Source organism: Microcaecilia unicolor, chromosome 3 (assembly GCF_901765095.1).
Source record: "Microcaecilia unicolor chromosome 3, aMicUni1.1, whole genome shotgun sequence".
Lineage (NCBI taxonomy): Eukaryota > Metazoa > Chordata > Amphibia > Gymnophiona > Siphonopidae > Microcaecilia > Microcaecilia unicolor.
The window spans coordinates 532131447-532153687 of NC_044033.1; the positions used below are offsets into that span (position 1 = coordinate 532131447).

Consider the following 22241-nt stretch of genomic DNA (forward strand, 5'->3'; position numbering starts at 1 on the left):
AATTGCTTTATATTTCCTGCAGTTGCTTTATTCAGCAGAAACATCATATGTAATTATCTAATACTACCTGGCTGAATTGCTTTTGGAAACTGGTCTCTTCACCTGCCCCTGACCCCTTAAAGAGGCTGATATTCAAAACAGTAAAATTCAACACAATTAAAGAATATAAAGCTGCATAAAATTATTCTGGAATAATAAGAAACCAAGTTTCTGTCAGCCAATCACAGCTCGTTTAGCTGACACCGGGACTTAATGGAAAGGGAAGGAGATCTAAGCAGCTGAATAAGTGGTGCAGTGGTTAGAGCACAGGTCTTGTAATCAGAAAGTGGTTGGTTCGAATCCCCCTATTACTATTGTTTTAATTTGGACGTCCCTGACTGCACTTGCATGTTGGTTTTTTTTCTTCCGATTTTTGCTCTCTGCATGGGTCCCACCAACTAAACTAAAATTGCTCCGGGGACCTGCATACTGCTGTCATGGAGCTAGGTATGATATTTGAGGCTGGCATAGAGGCATCTCAGGGGGACCAATGCACTACGAATGCTGGCCCCTCCCACGACCAAATGCCTTGGATTAGGTCCGTTTTTGAGATGGCCAGCAGCGGTTTCGATTTATCACTGAAAACTGCGGACGGCCATCTCACCATTTGTGTCGTCTATCTCTAGAGTCAACACAAATGTTGGGATTTCAGCGGGCCGAACCGTATAATCGAAACCGAAGATGGACGGCCATCTCGTTTCGATTTTACGGTTTGCTCCGCCTCTTCGCGGAGCCGTCTCCGGAGATGGACATTTTTACACATGGGCGTTCGCGTTCAATTATGCCCGTCCAGGTGTGCTTCATGAGAGAACAGGATAAAGGACACACATTATACCCTTCAACTTCTATGCAGCTTGTAGATCCGAGGAAAAAACACAATCTGAAGTACCTGTGTACAAATGCTAGAAGTCTAAAAAATAAGATAGGAGAGTTAAAGTATATAGCACTACTTGGTGGAAAGAGGACAATCAATGGGACACTGTGTTAACAGGGTATAAATTGTATCGCAATGATTGAGAGGATCATATGGGGGGGGGGGGGGGGGGGGTTTGCACTATCTGTTAAAGAGGGAATTCAGTCAAATAAAATAAACATTCCATATGAAACAGATAGAAGGTAAAATTATGTATAATCATATCTGATAATTTTCTTTCCATTAATCATAGCTGATCAATCCATAGACTGGTGGGTTGTGTCCATCTACCAGCAGGTGGAGATAGAGAGCAAACTTTTGCCTCCCTATATGTGGTCATGTGCTGCCGGAAACTCCTCAGTATGTCGATATCAAAGCTCCATCCGAACTCAGCACTTAGAGAATTACACCCACGAAGGGACACTCTGCCCAGCTCACCACCGCCGAAACGGGGGAGGGGAATTAACCCAGCTCATCCCCACACAAGTGGGGGAGGGGAATCCGTCCAGCTCATCCCCGCGGAGCGGGGGAGGGACACCACACCCGCCGATGCGGGGGGATCTGGCTTATCCTGCAACCGCAACCGCGGGAGGAGCTGACTGACCCTAACACCGCCGAAGCGGGAGGGGTACAAAGCTGCCCTACAGCCGCACGAAGCGGGAGGGAGTGCCGGCAGAATTTTAAGTCTCAATCCAGCCCCGTAAAACGGAGGGGAGAGGAATGCAGCAGCTGACTGTAACACAAACTCGTCTTAACTCTTGAAGAATCCAAGTGAAAAAACTTGAACACGAAGTCTTTCTGAAGTAACTGAAGACTAAACTTGAACCTGAAATACAACCAGAATAAAAACAGTACAGATATCTGGGAGGGGCTATGGATTGATCAGCTATGATTAATGGAAAGAAAATTATCAGATATGATTATACATAATTTTACCTTCCATATCATTAAGCTGATCAATCCATAGACTGGTGGGATGTACCGAAGCAGTACTCACCCAGGGCGGGACATTGAAATCCCTGACCTCAACACTGAAGCTCCAAACCGGGCCTCCGCCCGTGCAGCCACAGTCAAACGGTAATGCTTGGAGAATGTATGAGCCGAAGCCCAAGTTGCCGCCTTGCATATCTCTTCCAATGAGACGGATCCGGCCTCTGCCATCGAGGCCGCCTGAGCTCTCGTGGAGTGAGCCTTCAGCTGGATAGGCGGCACCTTCCCCGCGGCCACATAAGCCGCTGCAATGGCTTCCTTGACCCATCTTGCCACTGTAGGCTTAGCAGCCTGCAGACCCTTACGAGGACCTGCAAACAGGACAAACAGATGATCCGATTTCCGGAAATCATTGGTCACTTCCAAGTATCTGATGATGACTCGTCTCACATCCAGATATTTAAGAGCAGAGTACTCCTCTGGGTAGTCCTCCCTACGAAAGGAAGGGAGACAGAGCTGCTGATTCACATAGAAGCGAGAAACAATCTTGGGCAGGAAGGAAGGCACTGTGCGAATAGTCACTCCTGCCTCAGTGAACTGCAGAAAAGGCTCTCGACATGAGAGCGCCTGGAGCTCGGAAACTCTACTGGCTGAAGTGATAGCCACCAAAAAGACTGCTTTCAACGTCAGGTCTTTCAGAGATGCCCTCGACAAGGGTTCAAAAGGCGGCTTCTGCAATGCTCTTAGTACCAGGTTGAGATTCCACGCAGGCACCACTGAGTGCAGAGGAGGGCGCAGGTGATTAACTCCCTTGAGAAAGCGCACCACATCTGGCTGCGAAGCCAGGGAAGCACCCTTCAGGCGGCCCCTGAAGCAAGCCAGAGCCGCTACCTGGACTTTAAGGGAACTGAGCGAAAGGCCTTTCTCCAGACCTTCTTGCAGGAACGCCAACACTGAAGAAATTGGAGAAGTGAAGGGAGAAAGTGAGCCTGCTTCACACCACACTGCAAAGATACGCCAAACCCTAGCGTAAGCAGTAGAAGTAGAGCGCTTCCTCGCTCTCAGCATAGTGGCGATGACCTTGTCTGAGAAGCCCTTCTTCCTCAGACGCTGCCGCTCAATAGCCAGGCCGTAAGACCAAAGGGGGAGGGATCCTCCATCACCACGGGACCCTGATGTAACAGGCCCTGCTCCACTGGCAGCCGCAGAGGATCGTCGACTGAGAGCCTGATCAAGTCCGCATACCAGGGACGCCTGGGCCAATCCGGACCCACCAGGATTACCCTGCCGGGATGCTTTGCCACCCGGTCTAGCACCCTGCCCAACATGGGCCAGGGCGGGAACACATAGAGAAGCTCTTGTGTCGGCCACTGTTGGAGAAGAGCATCTACTCCCAGGGATCGAGGGTCCCGTCCTCTGCTGAAAAAACGCGGCACTTGGCAATTGGCCGATGACGCCATCAGATCTAGGCTCGGCTGGCCCCAGCGCTTCGTAATGTCCAAGAACGCCTGAGCAGATAGCTGCCACTCTCCGGGCTCCAAGGTATGGCGACTGAGAAAGTCCGCCTTGACATTCATGACTCCGGCAATGTGGGCCGCTGAAAGCTGCTCCAGGTTCGCTTCCGCCCACTGGCAAAGATTCATAGCCTCCTTGGCTAGAGGGGCGCTCTTGGTACCTCCCTGGCGGTTGACATAGGCCACAGCCGTGGCATTGTCCGACAGGACCCGTACAGGCTTCAACACCAGTACCGGGATGAACTCCAAAAGCGCCAACCGAATGGCTCTGAGTTCCAGGAGGTTGATAGACCACTTTGCCTCTGCAGGAGACCAGAGCCCCTGCGCTGTCCTTCCCAAGCAGTGGGCTCCCCAGCCCGACAACGAGGCGTCCGTCGTGACGACAATCCACTCTGGGGTCACCAGAGGCATTCCCGCAGACAACTTGTCTGTCTGCATCCACCAGCTCAGCGCCTTGCGCACTGCTGGGTCCAAGGGAAGGCGCACAGCATAATCCTCCGACATCGGAGTCCAGCGCTGCAGCAAAGAGTGTTGAAGTGGTCTCATATGAGCCCTGGCCCAGGGCACAACTTCCATCGTGGCCGTCATAGAGCCCAACAGCTGCACATAGTCCCAAGCCCGAAGGGGAGAGGCTACTAGGAAATGGTCCACCTGAGCCTGAAGTTTGACAATCCGATTGTCTGGCAGGAACACTCTGCCCACTTGGGTGTCGAATCGAACTCCCAGGTACTCCAGGGACTGAGTCGGGCGCAGTTGACTCTTCTCCCAGTTGATGATCCATCCCAGGGAGCTCAAAAGAGCAACTACCCGGTCCACAGCTTTGCCGCACTCTGCATAAGAGGGGGTCTCGGATCAACCAGTCGTCCAGATAAGGATGGACTTGTACCCCTTCCTTTCGTAGGAAGGCCGCGATGACCACCATTACTTTGGAAAAGGTCCGCGGAGCAGTAGCCAACCCGAAAGGGAGGGCTCTGAACTGGAAGTGTCGTCCCAGGACTGCAAAACGCAGAAAGCGTTGATGAGGAGGCCAGATGGGAATATGCAGGTACGCTTCCTTGATGTCCAAGGATGCCAGGAACTCTCCTGCCTTCACTGCCGCTATAACAGAGCGGAGAGTCTCCATGCGAAAGTGCCGCACTTTCAAGGCCCGATTGACCCCTTTGAGGTCGAGGATAGGCCGGACAGAACCTCCTTTCTTTGGTACCACAAAGTAAATGGAGTAACGTCCCTTGCCAAGCTGACTTTCTGGCACTGGAACGACCGCGCCCAGGCGGATCAGATTGTCCAAGGTCTGCTGCACTGCCACAGCTTTGACCGGAGACTTGCAGGGAGAGAGTACAAACCCGTCTTTTAAGGGTCGGCAGAACTCTAGTTTGTAGCCGTCTCTGATGACTTCCAGCACCCACGCGTCTGAAGTTATTGTGGTCCACTCGCCCAGAAACGAGGACAGCCGTCCTCCAATCTGCACTGGGGCGTGGACCAAGACCCCGTCATTGGGTACGAGACCCTGGGGGAGGACCGGAGGGAGCACCTCCGGGACGGCGGTCTCTGCGAAAGGAATGCTGCTTGGGGGAGAAATTCCTCTTGAAGGAAGAGGGGGCAGAGGAACCCGACTTGCCCGGGCGGAACCGACGGGCTTCCTGCAACCGTCCTCTGGAGGTACCGGGACGAGTACTAGCCCGAGCCCTGACTTCTGGTAATTTCTTGCCCTTAGACGTGCCGAGATCGGTCACGATTTTGTCCAGCTCGACCCCAAAGAGCAGCTTGCCTTTAAAAGGCAACCTAGCCAGGCGGGATTTAGAGGCGTGGTCAGCAGACCAATGTTTCAGCCAAAGCCACCGCCGCGCAGAGATTGTCTGAGCCATGCCTTTCGCTGAGGCCCTCAAGACATCATACAGCAAGTCTGCCAAATAGGCTAAGCCCGATTCCAGGGCCGGCCAATCAGCCCTCAAGGAATGATCCGAGGGGGAAGCCCACTGCACCATAGTCAGGCACGCCCTGGCCACATAGGAGCCGCAAACTGAGGCCTGCAAACTTAAAGCAGCCGCCTCAAAGGACGACCTTAAGGCCGCCTCCAATCTTCTGTCTTGGGCGTCCTTTAGGGCCGTGCCACCTTCCACCGGCAACGCCGTTTTCTTAGTCACCGCAGTGATTAAAGAATCCACGGTAGGCCACAGATAGGCCTCACGTTCACTCACAGCCAAAGGATAGAGGCGGGACATAGCCCTAGCCACTTTAAGGCTCGCTTCTGGGACATCCCATTGAGCCGAAATTAAGGTGTGCATGGCATCATGCACGTGGAAGGTTCTAGGCGGGCGCTTCGTCCCCAGCATAATGGCAGAGCCAACAGGGGCTGAGGGAGAGACGTCCTCCGGAGAGGAAATCTTCAAAGTGTCCATGGCCTGTAACAACAGGTTGGGCAAATCCTCTGGGCTAAAAAGCCGCGCTGCAGAGGGGTCATCCGCTCCATCCGAGCGGGGGTCCGTCTCCTCCAAGGAATCCGCAAAGGACCGTTGGGAGACCTCAGACACGCTGCCCTCATCTACATCGGAGGAGACAAATTCCTCCAAGGCCTGGGAATCAACCCGAGGGCGTTTACCTCTGGGAACCTCAACCTCTTTACCAGACGAGGGAGCAGGGGCAGCGTTGTGCATGAGGAAGGCCTGATGCAGCAGCAAAACAAACTCGGGGGAGAAACCCCCCAGACTGTGCACTTCCGCAGCCTGGGCAACAGCCCTAGACGCACCCTCAACCGGCGCTCGCAATAGCGGGGGAGAGACATGCTGCGCATCCAAAATGGCGTCCGGCGCGAAACTCCGCGAAGGAGCCGCGCGGGAAGAACGGCTCTTAACTTTAGCCGCTTCTGTGCCGTCGCCCAAATTAAGGGCGTTCATGGCATTAATGTCTCCAACCTCAAGGGCGGCCCAAGAAGAAGCCGTCCGAGCCGCGTGGCCGGCCAAGATGGCGGAGGCGAGGAGCGGGGGATGGGCGTTTATGGCGGGGAAAAACCGCCACGCCGGAGGAAGGACCGGGACATTCATCGGTCACGAAACTGTCACCCAACAAGGGCGAATCAGGCTTTAAGACCCCCGCATCCCCTCTAGAAGCGCTCAAGCGACCCGGGGAGCGACCCTTTGCGCCCTCGCCCTCCGACGCCATATGCCACGAGGAGAAGAATCGGGGAACCCCCTGCCCGCTATAAAAAGGTAAAAATTACCTGCTGTCCGCTCCGAGTTGTAACGACCTGGTGTCCCAGTGAGTAGCTGCAATAGACGCTTAAATAAACGTCGAAATAAACGCCTTTAAGGACGTTCAAAATTTTTTTTTTTTTTTTTTTTTAACGGAGCCAGCGGGAGGGGGGAGAAAAGGAGGGACCTGGCACCACCAGGTTTGCACTTGCTCAAAAGAGCCCTCAACCCCAGGCACTCAACAAAACCTAAAAATTAGGCTTGGAGGCCTAGCCAGAGCTGCTGCTGTGTGTGACCACCACCTGCTGAGATAGAGAACATACTGAGGAGTTTCCGGCAGCACATGACCACATATAGGGAGGCAAAAGTTTGCTCTCTATCTCCACCTGCTGGTAGATGGACACAACCCACCAGTCTATGGATTGATCAGCTTGATGATATGGAAGTGTGGAATCACTGCCAACTCCAGACTTCGCGCCTTCTGTCTCGCTGCACCCTACGCCTGGAATAAACTTCCTGAGCCCCTACGTCTTGCCCCATCCTTGGCCACCTTTAAATCTAGACTGAAAGCCCACCTCTTTAACATTGCTTTTGACTCGTAACCACTTGTAACCACTCGCCTCCACCTACCCTCCTCTCTTCCTTCCCGTTCACATTAATTGATTTGATTTGCTTACTTTATTTATTTTTTGTCTATTAGATTGTAAGCTCTTTGAGCAGGGACTGTCTTTCTTCTATGTTTGTGCAGCGCTGCGTATGCCTTGTAGCGCTATAGAAATGCTAAATAGTAGTAGTAGTAGTAGTAGTAATTATGGATAGAAATTCCATGTGTGAAGGGAAGGAGTATTCTTGTAGGGCTCTACTACCGTCCACCAAGACAGAACGAACAGACGGATGAAGAAATGTTTACAGAGATTAGGAAAACTGGCAAATGGGGCAACGCTATATTAATGGGTGATTTCCATTACCCCAATATTGACTGCATAAATGTTACATCAGGGAGTGTCAGGGAAATAACATTTCTAGATGTAATAAACGACTGCTTCTTGGAGCAACTGGTCCAGGAACTGACGAGAGAGGGAGTCAATTTGGATCTGGTCCTTGGTGGCGAACAGGGCATAGTGCGAGAGGTGGCACTGTTGGGTCCCCTGGGAAACAGTGATAACAACACAATCAAGTTTGAGCTACTATCTGGGATGAACCCACAAAGGAAATCTACTGTAGCTGCATTTAAGTTTTGAAAGAGCAACTATAATAAAATGAGGAAAATAGTTAGAAAGAAGCTAAAAGGATCAGCTGCTAAGGTTAGGACAGTAACAGGCTTCTTTTCGAAAGAGAAGGGCGCCCATCTTCCGACACAAATCGGGAGATGGGCGTCCTTCTCTCAGGGTCGCCCAAATCGGCATAATCGAAAGCCGATTTTGGACGTCCTCAATTGTTTCCCGTCGCGGGGATGACCAAAGTTCACGGGGGCGTGTCAGCACTGTAGCAAAGGCGGGACTGGGGCGTGATTAGGAGATGGGCACTCTTGGCCAGTAATGGAAAAAAGAAGGGCGTCCATGACGAGTACTTGGTCGACATTATTTGGTCCATTTTTTCTTGCGACCAAGCCGTGAAAAGGTGCCCGAATTGACCAGATGATCACCGGAGGGAATCGGGGATGACCTCCCCTTACTCCCCCCCCCCCAGTGGTCACCAACCCCCTCCTACCCTCAAGAAAAAAAAAACTTAAAATTTTTTTTTGCCAGCCTCTATGCCAGCCTGAAATGTCATACCCAGCTCCATGACAGCAGTATGCAGGTCCCTGAAGCAGTTTTAGTGGGTGCAGTGCACTTCAGCCAGGCGGATGCAGGCCCATCCCTCCCCTATCTGTTACACTTGTGGTGGTAAATGTGAGCCCTCCAAAACCTACCTGAAACCCACTGTACCCACATGTAGGTGCCCCCCTTCACCCCTCAGGGCTATGGTAGTGGTGTACAGTTGTGGGGAGTGGGTTTGGGGGGACTCAGCACCCAAGGTAAGGGATCTATGCACCTGGGAGCAATTTGTGAAGTCCACTGCAGTGCCCCCTAGGGTGCCCGGTTGCTGTCCTGGCATGTCAGGGGGATCAGTGCACTACGAATTCTGGCTCCTCCCACGACCAAAGGGCTTGGATTTGGTCGTTATGAGATGGGCGTCCTCGGTTTCCATTATGGACAAAAACCAGGGACGACCATCTCTAAGGTCGACCTAAATGTTGAGATTTGGGCATCCCCGACCGTATTATCGAAATGAAAGATGGACGCCCATCTTGTTTTGATAATACGGGTTTCCCTGCCCCTTCGCCGGGACGTCCTTAGAGATGGGCGCCCTTAGAGATGGTCGTCCCCGTTGATTATGCCCCTCCACATCAGGCATGGACGTTATTCAAAATACCATCTTGAAAGCCCAGACCAGATGCATTCTAAGTATTTGCAAAGGTGGAAAGAAGAGAAAACGACAGCAAGCATGGTTAAAAGATGGCTATTACAGCCAAAAGATTGTCCTTCAAAGAATTAAAAAAGGACCCAAATGAAGAAAATAAGAAGCAAAATAAGCACTGGCAAGTTAGAGGCAAAGCATTAATAATTCTAAAAGAAAATATCAAGAGAAGCTTGCCGCAGAGGCTAAAGCTCAGTCACATCTTTTTCAGGTACATCAGAAGCAGAAAGCCTGCGAGGGAATCTGTGGGACCATTAGATCACGATGGAGTAAAAGGGGCGCTCAGGGAGCACAAGACCATAGCGGAGAAACTGAATTAATTCCTTGCTTTGGTCTTTACGGAAGAAGATGTAAGAGATCTGTCTGTACCAGAAATGGTTTTCAAGGGTGATGATGCAGAGGAACTGAAAACAAATCTTGGTGAACCTGGAAGATGTACTGAGCCAAACTGACAGAGAGTAGTAAAATCACCCAGACCAGATGGCATACATCTAAGGGTACTCAAAAAACTCAAGCATGAAATTGCTGATCTGCTGTTAGGTACTGTCTTTAAAATCGTCCGTAGTACCTGAAGACTAGAGGGTGGTCAATGCTAGGGCTGGTCAAACCCGGTAAGCGGGGTAAGCGCCGCAGGGGGGCGCCTGCCTTCAAGGGCAAAGCCCTTGGTGCTTTAAATCTTTAATTTACCTCTGTTCCAGCAGCCGCATCCTTTGAAAGCCCTGCCCCATCTCTAGCCTTCCCTCCCTTCTTGAGTTCGTTCCGCAGTCCCGCCTTCTGACGTCATTTCCTCGAGGGCGGGACTGCAGAACGAACTCACGAAGGGAGGGAAGGCTAGAGACAGGGCAAGGCTTTCAAATGACGCGGCTGCTGGAACGGAGGTAAATTAAAGATTTAAAGCACCAAGGGCGGCGGGGGATGGGGGCGAAGGAGAATCGCTGGACAGGGGCACGGTGGGAGAAGAGAGAAAGGAGATGCTGGGGGGAGGCGGGGGCATGTGGGTGCCGGAGGGGGAGCGCGCAGGCGCCAACTCATAGTCTGCAGGGGGGCGCCAGAGACCCTAGGACCGGCCCTGGTCAATGCAATGTAGATTTTTAAAAAGGGTTTCAGAGGTGATCTGTGAAATTACTGACAGGTAAGCCCGGCATCAATGCCAGGCAAAACAGTGGAAACTATTATGAAGAATAAAATTACAGAACACACAGAAAAACATGGTTTAATGGGACAGTCAGGATGGGTTCAGCCAAGCACATAATAAGCAGTCTTGAGCCAATATAGGTTAAAACCAAAACCAAACGTATTGCTAACATGCCCCTTCTCATTAATGGCTGGAACCTCAGCCGCATCATGGGCTATTTCTCACCAGTTGTTTCCTGAGCCAGACACATCAGTAATAAGCTGTTTGCTGTCAAACAAGTCCTTTAGGGGTCCCTGAAGAATTTCATTCACTACACCTTCCTCCATGTCAATAAGGACTGCCTGTGAGGGGGAAAAAAAGATGACCAATTCATTGACGAGTCTCACCTTTGATCCAACATTGCAACAGCTGTTTACCCATAATGAGAACTATAAGTAATGTTTTATTTTCCTTTAGATGAGATTGTTGGTCTGAAATAAATTGACATTTCTGTCTTTTCTGCCTTGCAATTTTGAATAATGATAAAAAAAGTGTTTTGTTTAATTCTTGCTTCTAATACAGCATTCCTTAAATTTGGAAACAAAAACCAAGGGCAGGTGAAGCCCAGCACTGCAGTAAGCAGGCAGCTTCAACTATCTCCTCTCTGACTGTCCACTAAACATGAGGAGGTGGGCAATGGAACAATTACACACCCTCCTCCACCCAAAGAAAGAAAGAAAAAGCCCAAAATCTAAATTCAGTAAAGCATGGAGAAGCACATACGGATAAGAGGGAATAGTAGAAATTAGCAGATGGTGTGTGAATGGGCAGACTGGATAGACCCTATGGTCTATCCATACGTGCAGGACGTCAGACTCACAGAAACAGAAGCCTGCACGGCCGCATTGCTGACCTGCAAGGGCCGGCTTCTACATGGAACGTTGCTAGTGGAGGAGTAGCCTAGTCGTTAGTGCAGCGGACTCTGATTCTGGGGAACTGGGTTCAATTCCCACTGCAGCTCCTTGTGACTCTGGGCAAGTCACTTAACCCTCCATTGCCCCTGGTACAAAATAAGTACCTGAATATATGTAAACCACTTTGAATGTAGTTGCAAAAACCTCAGAAAGGCGGCATATCAAGTCCCAGTTCCATTTCCCCCTTTCCCTTATGACATCACAATATCAGAAGTGAGCCAAATATCGGGCAATCAAGCCATTGTGACATCACTGATGAGGTTGGCTCTTATTGGTGGAATGAGTGGAGGAGTAGCCTAGTGGTTAGTGCAATGGACTTTAAGCCATTGTGACATCACTGATGAGGTTGGCTCTTATTGGTGGAATGAGTGGAGGAGTAGCCTAGTGGTTAGTGCAATGGACTTTAAGCCATTGTGACATCACTGATGAGGTTGGCTCTTATTGGTGGAATGAGTGGAGGAGTAGCCTAGTGGTTAGTGCAATGGACTTTAAGCCATTGTGACATCACTGATGAGGTTGGCTCTTATTGGTGAAATGAGTGGAAGCGTATTTAGTGGTTAGTGCAGTGGACTTTGATCCTGGGGAACTGGGTTTGATTCCTACTGCAGCTCCTTGTGACTCTGGGCAAGTCACTTAACCCTCCATCACCCCTGGTACAAAATAAGTACCTGAATATATGTAAACCGCTTTGAATGTAGTTGCAAAAACCTCAGAAAGGCGGTATGTCAAGTCCCAGTTCCCTTCCCTTACAGCAACAGATTCCACAGCTTAATTATGCACTGTGTAAAAAAAGGGGAAGTTCTGACTAACCTGATAATTTCTTTGCCTTGAGTCTTACCAGACTAGTCAAGACCAGTGGGTTTAGACTTCTCTGCCAGCAGGAGTTTTTGTTTGTCTCCATCTGCTGGCAGGAAACCTAAACCTACTTGTCTGGACTTATCTAGCAATATAAGAAAGAAATACTTTCTACACTTCGGGCCCTGTTTACTAAGGCACGCTAGTGTTTTTAGCATACGCTAAAAATTAGTGCGTGCTAATGCTAGACACACCCAAATATTCATATGGGTGTTTCTAGTGTTAGCTTGACTCTGTAATTACATAAGTACATAAGTTTTGCAATACTGGGAAAGACCAAAGGTCCATCAAGCCCAGCATCCTGTTTCCAACAGTGGCCAATCCAGGTCACAAATACCCGGCAAGATCCCAAAAATGTACAAAACATTTTATACTGCTTATCCCAGAAATAGTGGATTTTCCCCAAGTCCATTTAATAACGGTCTATAGACTTTTCCTTTAGGAAGCCGTCCAAACCTTTTTTTAAACTCCGCTAAGCTAACCGCCTTTACCACATTCTCTGGCAACAAATTCCAGAGTTTAACTACATGTTGAGTGAAGAAATATTTTCTCCGATTCGTTTTAAATTTACTACATTGTAGCTTCATTGCAGAGTGGAACCCAGCCAAGTTTCCAAAATCCCCTTCCTGTATAGTCAGGCAAAGCCGACAAAATGCAGATTATTGCGTCTAAAACGATTCTCAAGATCATCCAACTTACTTTCAAGCTGGGTACGTCGGTTAGTTGTGCGCTGCAAAGTAGATTCCAACATATGCATGGAGGATTCCAAGGCCTCCACTCTCTGCTGAGCTGCTTCAAACTCTCAGCGCAACTCCCCCATGCATTCCAGAACAGAATCTAGTTTGTCTGTAATATGTTTGAATTGATGGTTGAGCATAAGTTCCATTGCGGCTTTAACCTCTGCTATTGTCTCCGCAGTCCATGTTGAACTGAGCGATGGCACTGTCGGACTAGGTGGGTCCGCTATCTTGGAACTCAGGGGCCAAGATCATTTGCTCCTTTCCCAAAGCCCCTTCGACATCATAAAAGTTGTGTGGTGCAGCCAACTACTCGAGTAGAGAACTGTGTGCTCTAATCAGCCAGAAGCACTGAAGGAGAGTATACAAACACTGCTGGAAGGAGATTAGAGAAGTCTGGCCCTGGAGCATCAGCTATTAGTGGGTACTCCTGAGGATAGCATCATGTGATTTAATCGCGAGTAGATAATGAGTTGACAGTTGGGCAGACTGGATGGACTGGTCATGTCTTTATCTGTTGTCGCTTACTATGTTATAAATGATCATAAATGGTAGAGGATTGCAAGAATTTGCAAAAGGGTCTTGAGATTACGGGACAGCGAAGATACTTACCTGTAGCAGGTATTCTCCGAGGACAGCAGGCTGATTATTCTCACATGTGGGGTCGACATCCACGTCGGGCCAGGAATCGGCATTTTGCCAGCAAAATAAAAACAAAGTTTTGCTAGATTCTTCTAGAGCGAGAATCACACGCACCGCGCATGTGCAGACGACTTCCCGCCCGTTGCGTGAGCGTGCTTCCTCAGTTTAATCAAAAAGTATAGAAGCAACAAACAACAAGAACAACTCCAAAGGGGAGGAGGGCGGGTTTGTGAGAACAATCAGCCTGCTGTCCTCGGAGAAAACATGCTACAGGTAAGTATCTTCACTTTCTCCGAGGACAAGCAGGCTGCTTGTTCTCACATGTGGGGTATCCCTAGCAAGCAGGCTCACTCAAAACAATGAACATTGGTCAATCGGGTCTCGCAACAGCGAGGACATAACATAGATTGACCTGAAACCATAAACAACTAACTGAGAGTGCAGCCTGGAACAGAACAAAAATGGGTCTAGGGGGGTGGAGTTGGATTCTAAACCCTGAACAGATTCTGCAGCACCGACTGCCCAACCCGACTGTCGCATTGGGTATCCTGCTGAAGGCAGTAGTGAGATGTGAATGTGTGGACTGATGACCACGTTGCAGCCTTGCAATCTCCTCAATGGAGGCTGACTTTAAGTGAGCCACTGACGCAGCCATGGCTCTAACATGCTGCAACATGGCCCTGTAAAGACAGCCCAGCTTGGGCATAAGTGAAGGAAATGCAATCTGCTAGCCAGTTGGAGATTGTGCGTTTTCCGATGGTGACTCCCCTCCTGTTGGGATTGAAAGAAACAAACAACTGGGCGGACTGTCTGAAGGGCTTTGTCCGCTCCATGTAAAAGGCCAATGCTCTCTTGCAGTCCAAGATATGCAAACTGCTTTCACCAGGGCGGGTATGAGGACGGGGAAAGAATGTTGGCAAGACAATTGACTGGTTCAGATGGAACTCCGACACCACCTTTGGCAGGAACTTAGGGTGCGTGCGGAGGACAACTCTGTTGTGATGAAATTTGATATAAGGTGCATGTACTACCAAGGCCTGAAGCTCACTGACTCTACGAGCTGAAGTAACAGCCACCAAGAAAATGACCTTCCAGGTCAAGTACGTCAGATGGCAGGAATTCAGTGGCTCAAAAGGAGCTTTCATCAGCTGGGTGAGAACGGCGTTGAGATCCCATGACACTGGAGAAGGTTTGACAGGGGGTTTTGACAAAAGCAAACCTCTCATAAAGCGAACTACTAAAGGCTGTCCAGAGATAGGCTTACCCTCTACACGTTGATGATAAGCACTAATCGCACTAAGGTGAACTCTTACAGAGTTGGTCTTACGACCAGACTCTGACAAGTGTAGAAGGTATTCAAGAAGGGTCTGTGTAGGACAAGAAAGAGGATCTAAGGCCTTGCTGTCACACCAGACGGCAAACCTCCTCCATTTGAAAGAGTAACACCTCTTTGTGGAATCCTTTCTGGAAGCAAGCAAGACTCGGGAGACACCCTCTGAAAGACCCAAGGAGGCAAATTCTAAGCTCTCAACATCCAGGCCGTGAGAGCCAGAGACTGGAGGTTGGGATGTAGAAGTGACTCCTCGTTCTGAGTGATGAGGGTTGGAAAACACTCCAACCTCCACGGTTCTTCGGAGGACAACTCCAGAAGAAGAAGGAACCAAACCTGATGCGGCCAGAAGGGTACAATCAGGATCATGGTTCCGCCGTCTTGCATGAGTTTCAGCAAAGTCTTCCCTACTAGAGGTATGGGAGGATACGCATACAGAAGGCCTGTCCCCCAATGTAGGAGAAAGGCATCTGACGCTAGTCTGTCGTGGGCCTGAAGCCTCGAACAGAACTGAGGGACCTTGTGATTGATCTGAGTGGCAAAAAGATCCACCGAGGGGGTGCCCCACGCTCGGAAGATCTTGCGGACTACGCCCATGTTCAGTGACCACTCGTGAGGTTGCATTATCCTGCTCAACCTGTTGGCCAGACTGTTGTTTACGCTTGCCATATAAATGGCATGGAGAAACATGCCGTGACAGCAAGCCCAAAGCCACATCTGGACGGCTTCTTGACACAGAGGGTGAGAACCGGTGCACCCCTGCTTGTTGGTGTAATACATGGCAACCTGATTGTCTGTCTGAATCAATATGATTTGGTTGGACAGCCGATCTCTGAAAGCCTTGAGAGCATTCCAGATCGCTCGCAATTCCAGGAGATTGATCTGAAGACCTTTTTTCCTGAAAGGACCTGGCTCCTTGAGTGTGAAGCCCATCTACATGAGCTCCCCACCCCAGGAGGGATGCATCCATCATCAGCACTTTTTGTAGCTGAGGAATTTGGAATGGATGCCCCAAGGTCAGATTGGACCGAATCACCCACTACTGCAGAGAACTGCGGAAGTCGGTGGACAGTTGGATTACATCATCTAGACTCCCCGCAGCTTGATACCACTGGGAAGCTAGGGACCATTGAGCTGATCTCATGCCATGGGAGTCACATGAACTGTGGAGGCCATGTGCCCCAGAAGTCTCAACATCTGCCGAGCCGTGATCTGTTGAGACGCTTGAACTGTGGACACCAGGAACAGGAGGTTGTCTGCCCTTGTCTCGGGAAGATAAGCTCAAACTGTCTTTGTGTTCAACAGGGCTCTAATGAAGTCCAACTTTTGCACTGGAGTGAGATGGGACGGGGTAATTGATTACGAACCCCAGTAGCTCTAGCAGTATGGGCCTTAGTCGCATGCTGTTGACGAGAACGAGCGTGCTGGGGTTGAGCCTGGGCAGACTGATGAGAAGCAGGAGTGTACCTACGCCTAGAATAGGAATAGGGAGCACTCCTCCCCCCGCCAAAAAACCTCCTAGATGAGGAGGCAGTAGCAGAAAACGTCTGGTGGGAGAGAGAATCCATAGCATTATTATGCTTCTTGATCTGATCAACTAGATCCTCTACTTTTTCACCAAAAAGATTATCCCCCCGGCAAGGAACATCCGCCATTCATTGCTGGACAGAATGATCCAGGTCAGACACACGCAGCCATCAAAGTCTGTGCATCACTATACCTTGAACAGCAACCCTGGATGCCTCGTCAAAGGTGTCAAAAGTACCCCTGGCCAGGAACTTTCAACACGCCTTCTGCTACCTGACCACCTGGCGAAAAGGCTTGGCCAGCTCTGTAGGGAGTGCACCAACCAAGCTCAACAGTTGCCGTATCGAGTCCCGCAAGTGCATGCTCGTGAACAGCTGGTAAGACTGGATCTTGGCAGCGAGTATAGTGGCCTGGTACGTCTTCCTCCCAAAAGAGTCAAGAGTTCTAGCCTCTCTGCCTGGGGGTGCCGAAGCAAAGTCTCTAGTACTCTCTTGAGGGCGGAGTCGACCACCATGGAATTGTGGGGTAACTGAGACCTCATCAACCCAGGTTCACCGTGGATCCGATACTGGGATTCAGCTTTCTTTTGGGACCATGGGGCCAAACAGAGGGGCTGACCAGTTTCGCATAAAGACTTCCTTCAGTACCTTATGCAAAGGAACTGTCACAGCCTCTTTAGGTGGAGAAGAATAATCCAGGACCTCGAGCATCTCAGTCCTGGGCTCATCCTCAACTTCCACAGGGAAGGAAATAGCCGTAGCCATTTCCCGGACAAAAGAGGAAAAGGATAGACTCTCCGGAGGAGACAGTCTCCTTTCTGGCGGAGGTGAAGGATCAGAGAGATTCCCAAAGGACTCATCAGAAGAGAAGTACCTGGGATCCTCGACTCCCACGAACGCTCCTGCTCAGTATTGGATAGAACCTGAGTCAAGGTGCTTCGACACTGAACCTGCCTCGATGCCGAGGAACGATGTCCTCTATGGCGATGTCGAGAGGCCGATGCCCGGTCTGACTGCGGCGAAGCTCCCTCCACTGACGTCGAAGGGGAGTCGACCTGGGTGGCAGTTGACGTGGATGCCGCAAGAGGAAACACGCTCACACGACGGGCAGGAATTGCGTGCGATTCGTGTGCTAGAAAACTCTAGCAAAACTGTGTTTTTATTTTGCTGGCAAAATGCTGATTCCTGGGCCGACGCGGATGTCGACCCCACATATGAGAACAAGCAGCCTGCTTGTCCTCGGACAATGTACATCTAAATAGAAGTGCAAACTGAGGCACATCTACTATAATAAAACGCACCTCCAATGTTCTGAAGCTGACTCCGTGGCTTCAGGGTTCGTAAGTCTGTAAGGGTGTCACATCTCTCTATGCCTCGCCCTCGCGTCAAAACATTATGACGTTGAAGGCGAGTAACAACGCAGGAGGACTGAGGGAACGAACTCACCTCGCTCTGTTCAGAAGCTGACTCCGTGGACGGCCACGGCTTACAATAACGCTGCCGCTTCGACTGGGTGGCTGGGGGGGGGGGGGCAGGGGACAGAGGAGAATCGGGGGGGGGGGGCAGGGGACACAGGATAATCGCTGGGTGGCTGGAGGGGGGCCAGGGCACAGAGCACAATCACTGGGTGGCTGAAGGGGGGGCAGGGGAGAGAGCATAATCGCTGGGTGGCTGGAAGGGGGGGCAGAGGACAGAGGAGAATCGATGCATGGCTCGAGGGGGGGCAGGGGTTACAGGAGAATCGCTGGGTGGCTGGGGGGGGGGCAGGAGACAGAGGACAATCACACACACTCTCTCTCTCACAGACACACTCGCACCTAGTCTCACTCTCTCTCTGTCACACACACACACTCGCACGGTGCTGCCAACCACGTAGAGGGGGGGAGAGGCAGGGGGGTCCTCACACAACAAGGGAGGGGAACGCAGAGGGGGGAAGGGGGTCCTCAGACCTGAGGGGGGAGGGGGTCCTCAGACCACAGGGGGGAAGTATCTGTCACACACACACACACACTCTCTCACAGTCACTGTCTTTCTCTCTCTCACTCTCATACAGTTTCTCACACTATGTCTCACACTGTATCACATTCACTCTCTATCTGTCACAGTCACTCTCACACACTCTCGGTCTCACAGACAGTCTGTGTATCGCACACATAGTCTCTCACACTGCATCTGTGTGAAACACACTCTCTCACAGTCACTGTGTCTTACATACGCACTCGCACACACTCTCATTTTCACACACACACTCTCTCTCACACATACACTCGCACCCAGACTCACTCTCTCTCTGTCACACACACACTCGCACATTCACTCTCTCTCTCTCACACAGTCACTCTCACACACACTCTCTCAAACATACACACTCCGAGGAATACCTTGCTAGCGCCCGTTTCATTTGTGTCAGAAACGGGCCTTATTTACTAGTAGATAATAAAATCCCAACTGTAGATAGAAAATGCAGAGTTCTTTGTTAAGTAACCATCCACATCACATTACAATTTTCAGCCCTGTGTTTTGAGGCTATTTAAAAAGAAGAGGGGGGGGGGGGGAATAGAATGTTAGGGATTTTCTGAAATGGGATGAACATGAAAACCTGATGATATCATTATGCATCTGTATCCCCTGGTGCATCTGCACCTTGACTATTGTGCAGTTTCAAAAAGGATACGGTGGAGCTAGAAAAGGTTCAGAGAAGGGTTACAAAAAAGATAAAGGGGATGGAACACCTTATGAAGATAAATAGAGGTTAGGGCTTGTCACGTTCGTGACTTTTTCCCCTTGGGTTGTGCTCCTCTCACCCTCTGGTGGCCAGAACCGGTGGCTGCCATAGACTTTCCAGACTCTTTTAATTCCGGTCCAGATATTTTAGCCTTCCAGTCTTGTGTGGAAGTTTAGCAGTTAGCCTCACCCGTAGTTGCCTTGTGATTGCTGCAGCTGAGCTCAGCTGTGATGAGCTTATTAGCCACCTGGGAACTTTAGCCACCTGGGAACTTGCTGCCTTTGCAACGTTTTGCTTTAGGTCCAGGTTAGTGTTGGTGCAGTGTGCACTTTTGACTTATGTGTTTAGCTTCCCTGCTTTTTCCTTGTGGCTCCCCTGCTTTCCCTTTTGGTACTGTTAGAAGCACTTCTGTTTTGCTGTTAGAAGTACTTCTGGTTTTGGTGCTGTTAGAAGTACTTCTGGTTGTGGTGCTGTTAGAAGCACTTCTGTTAGTGGAGTGCTTAGGAGCACTCCCGATTAGTTTAGTGCTTAGGAACACCTTTGTTAGTTTATGTGTTTAGCTTCCCTACCTTCTCCTTGTGGCTCACCTGCTTCCCCTTTGTTAGTTTAGTGCTGTGGAGCACTGCTGTAGCTTGGTGCTTAGGAGCACCCCTGTTAGTTTAGTGTTTAGGCATCCCTCTGTTCGTGTAGTGCTTAGGAGCACTTCTGTTGGTTTAGTGCTTAGCAGCACCCCTGCTAGTTTAGTGCTGTGAGCATTTCTGTGGTTAGGTGCTTAGGAGCACTTCAGTCTGGTTATGCTATAGGAACACGTCTGAGTTGCTGGGTTTCCCTGCTTTCCCCTGGGGGCTTCCCTGCCTTTCCTTTTGGTGCTTGGGAGCACTTCCGTCTTGTCTTGGCCCTGTGTTCCTGGTTTGTGCAAGCTTCGTGGTATTCCAGGGTCTGAGGTGGTCCCTCAGCCCTAGTCCCATTCCTGGTCCTGGTATTGTCAAGCTTGTTCTAGTATCCCAGCCCCTGTGTTATCTTGTATCCGGTAAGTCCTGCCGGCAGCTTGAACCCAGGGGCTCAACTCCTGGGGGGCAGTGACTAAGTGCAGGTGAAGCAGTGTGGACCAGCCCAGTGTGTTCCAGTCCAGTGTGTTCCGGTCCAGTGTGTTGCAGTCCAGTGCGGACCAGTCCGGTGTACTCCAGTCCAGGATGTTCCGGTCCAATGTGTTCCAGTCCGGTGTGTTCCAGTCTGGTGTCCTCCAGTCCAGGGGGTTCTAGTCCATGTGTTCCTGCTCACTGGGCGGCACCTGCAGTCCTTGCCTGTGCCGGTGTGCTAGCCCAATGTTGGTTGGTGGGTTTTACCTGCTGCTGTCGCTCCTCGTCAGCAGCCCAAGGGCTCACGTTTGCTCCAGAGCCCGTCCCCGGGCTCTGAACCTGAGAACCTGACAGGGCTCTTAAGCTTGGAGAAAAGACTGACAGGATAAGAGACATTTTATAAAATTATGCAACGTGTAATTAAACTCTGGAACTCGTTGCCAGAGAATGTGGTAAAGGAAGTTAGTTTAGCGGAGTTTTAAAAAGGTTTGGATGGCTTCCTAAAGGAAAAGTCCATAGACCATTATTAAATGGACTTGGGGAAAATCCACTATTTCTAGGATAAGCAGTGTAAAATGTTTTGTACTTTTTTGGGATCTTGCCAGGTATTTGTGACCTGGATTGGCCACTGTTGGAAACAGGATGCTGGGCTTGATGGACCTTTGGTCTTTCCCAGTATGGCAATACTTATGTACCTTTTCTCAGTATACAGTTAGAAACCCAGTTGTGTGCTTGTGAACCTTTAGCGCAGTACTTCTCAAACTGATATCCAATATGACCCCATTTTAACACTTAAATTCAGGTGACCCCAGATAATGATGAAAACAAAAGATCTCCATTCCCCTCCTCTCCTCTTTCTAATCCAATTCTGCCTCCCAAAATATATACAGAGCGTGAAACAGCAGTAGTGGCAACAGTAAGAGGAATCAGCACTGATCCATGTGTTTCACAGGCAGATGATCAAAAGCAAACGCCGGCGCTAGAGGCTGTTAGTGCCATACTAGCGCCGGCGTTTGCTACCGCCCCATGATCAGAGCCCTCGAGCGCGTGAAACAACGTGCTCAGGGCTCTTTGCGCAAGTACTACTACTACTACTATTTAGCATTTCTATAGCGCTACAAGGCGTACACAGCGCTGCACAAGCAAGTAGCATGCAAATGCATGCTAAACAGGGCTTAGCGCATTCATCGCCAATGATCAGCGGTCAGCCGCCAAAATTTGGGTCGCTGGCCGTGGTAAACCCTACACCAGCTCTGAGCTGGCGTTAGGGTTTGCAGATCATTGGGGAGGAATGGTGAGCCCTGTCCAGCTTGCAGTTGCATGCTGGCAGGCCCCCGTTCCCCCCAAAGCAAACCTGCCAACAGGGGGCTGGAGGTCCGACCCCCCCCCCAGGTTCAGGGAGGGCTGGAGATCTGGTGGGTCTCCAGCCCCCCCAAACCCCCAGAAAATGGTCCCTGGTGGTCCAGTGGCTGCCGGCCAAACCCCCTCCCTCCCAGTGAGCGACCGGGGGGGGGGGGGCTGGAGGTCCCCCCGACGATCCCATCCCCCCAGGTTCAGGGAGGGCTGGAGATCCGGTGGGTCTCCAGTCCCCCCAAACCCCCATAAAATGCTCCCTGGTGGTCCAGTGGCCGCTTAAAAAGTGGCCGTTAAAAAGAACCCCCTCCCGGCCCCCCTACCTTAGATGGAGGAGGGAGGTAACCTGCCTCCCTCCTCTTTCTTGGGTTGACGCCGCCACAAAATGGCAGCGCCCAGCCCCTCCTAGTACATCCTGGGATGCGCTGGGCGGGACTACAGATGGTCTCCAGCCCTCCCTGAACCTGGGGGGATGGGATCGTCCGCCAGATCTCCAGCCCCCGTTGCTTGGGGCAGGGGTAGTCAGGGCCTGGTGGTCCCATGGACCTCCAGCCCCTGTGTTTGACAGGTTTGGGCTTTTGACAGCCCAGACCTGTCAAACAAGTGCGAGCGGATTGTGCTGAGCGCATGCTCGGCACAATTCGCCCGCACTTCTACCCCATGATTGCACTACTTAAATTTGCATGCATTATCTCTGATCATAGGTCTAATAGCACCCCGCGCTGTTCAAGCGCTAGTTTAGAGCGCTGTTTGGAACAGCGCGGGGCTTTTGATCATCTGCCTGTCAGTGCGGGATCAGAGAACCCAGTATGCTGCATGGGTTTCCAGCCTAACCAAGAAACATACACAGAATAAAGGAGCA

The 22241-nt window shown here is 50.6% G+C and overlaps 1 protein-coding gene across 1 annotated transcript in view; it reads right to left on the reverse strand.

Moving 5' to 3' along the window:
* TUBE1 (tubulin epsilon 1) overlaps window positions 1-22241 on the reverse strand; it is a 102569-nt gene that overhangs the window by 48474 nt on the left and 31854 nt on the right. The window contains exon 5 of the mRNA XM_030195671.1: window positions 10405-10520. Within this exon, the coding sequence (XP_030051531.1) occupies window positions 10405-10520 (116 nt within the window). The remainder of the gene's footprint in view (window positions 1-10404; window positions 10521-22241) is intronic.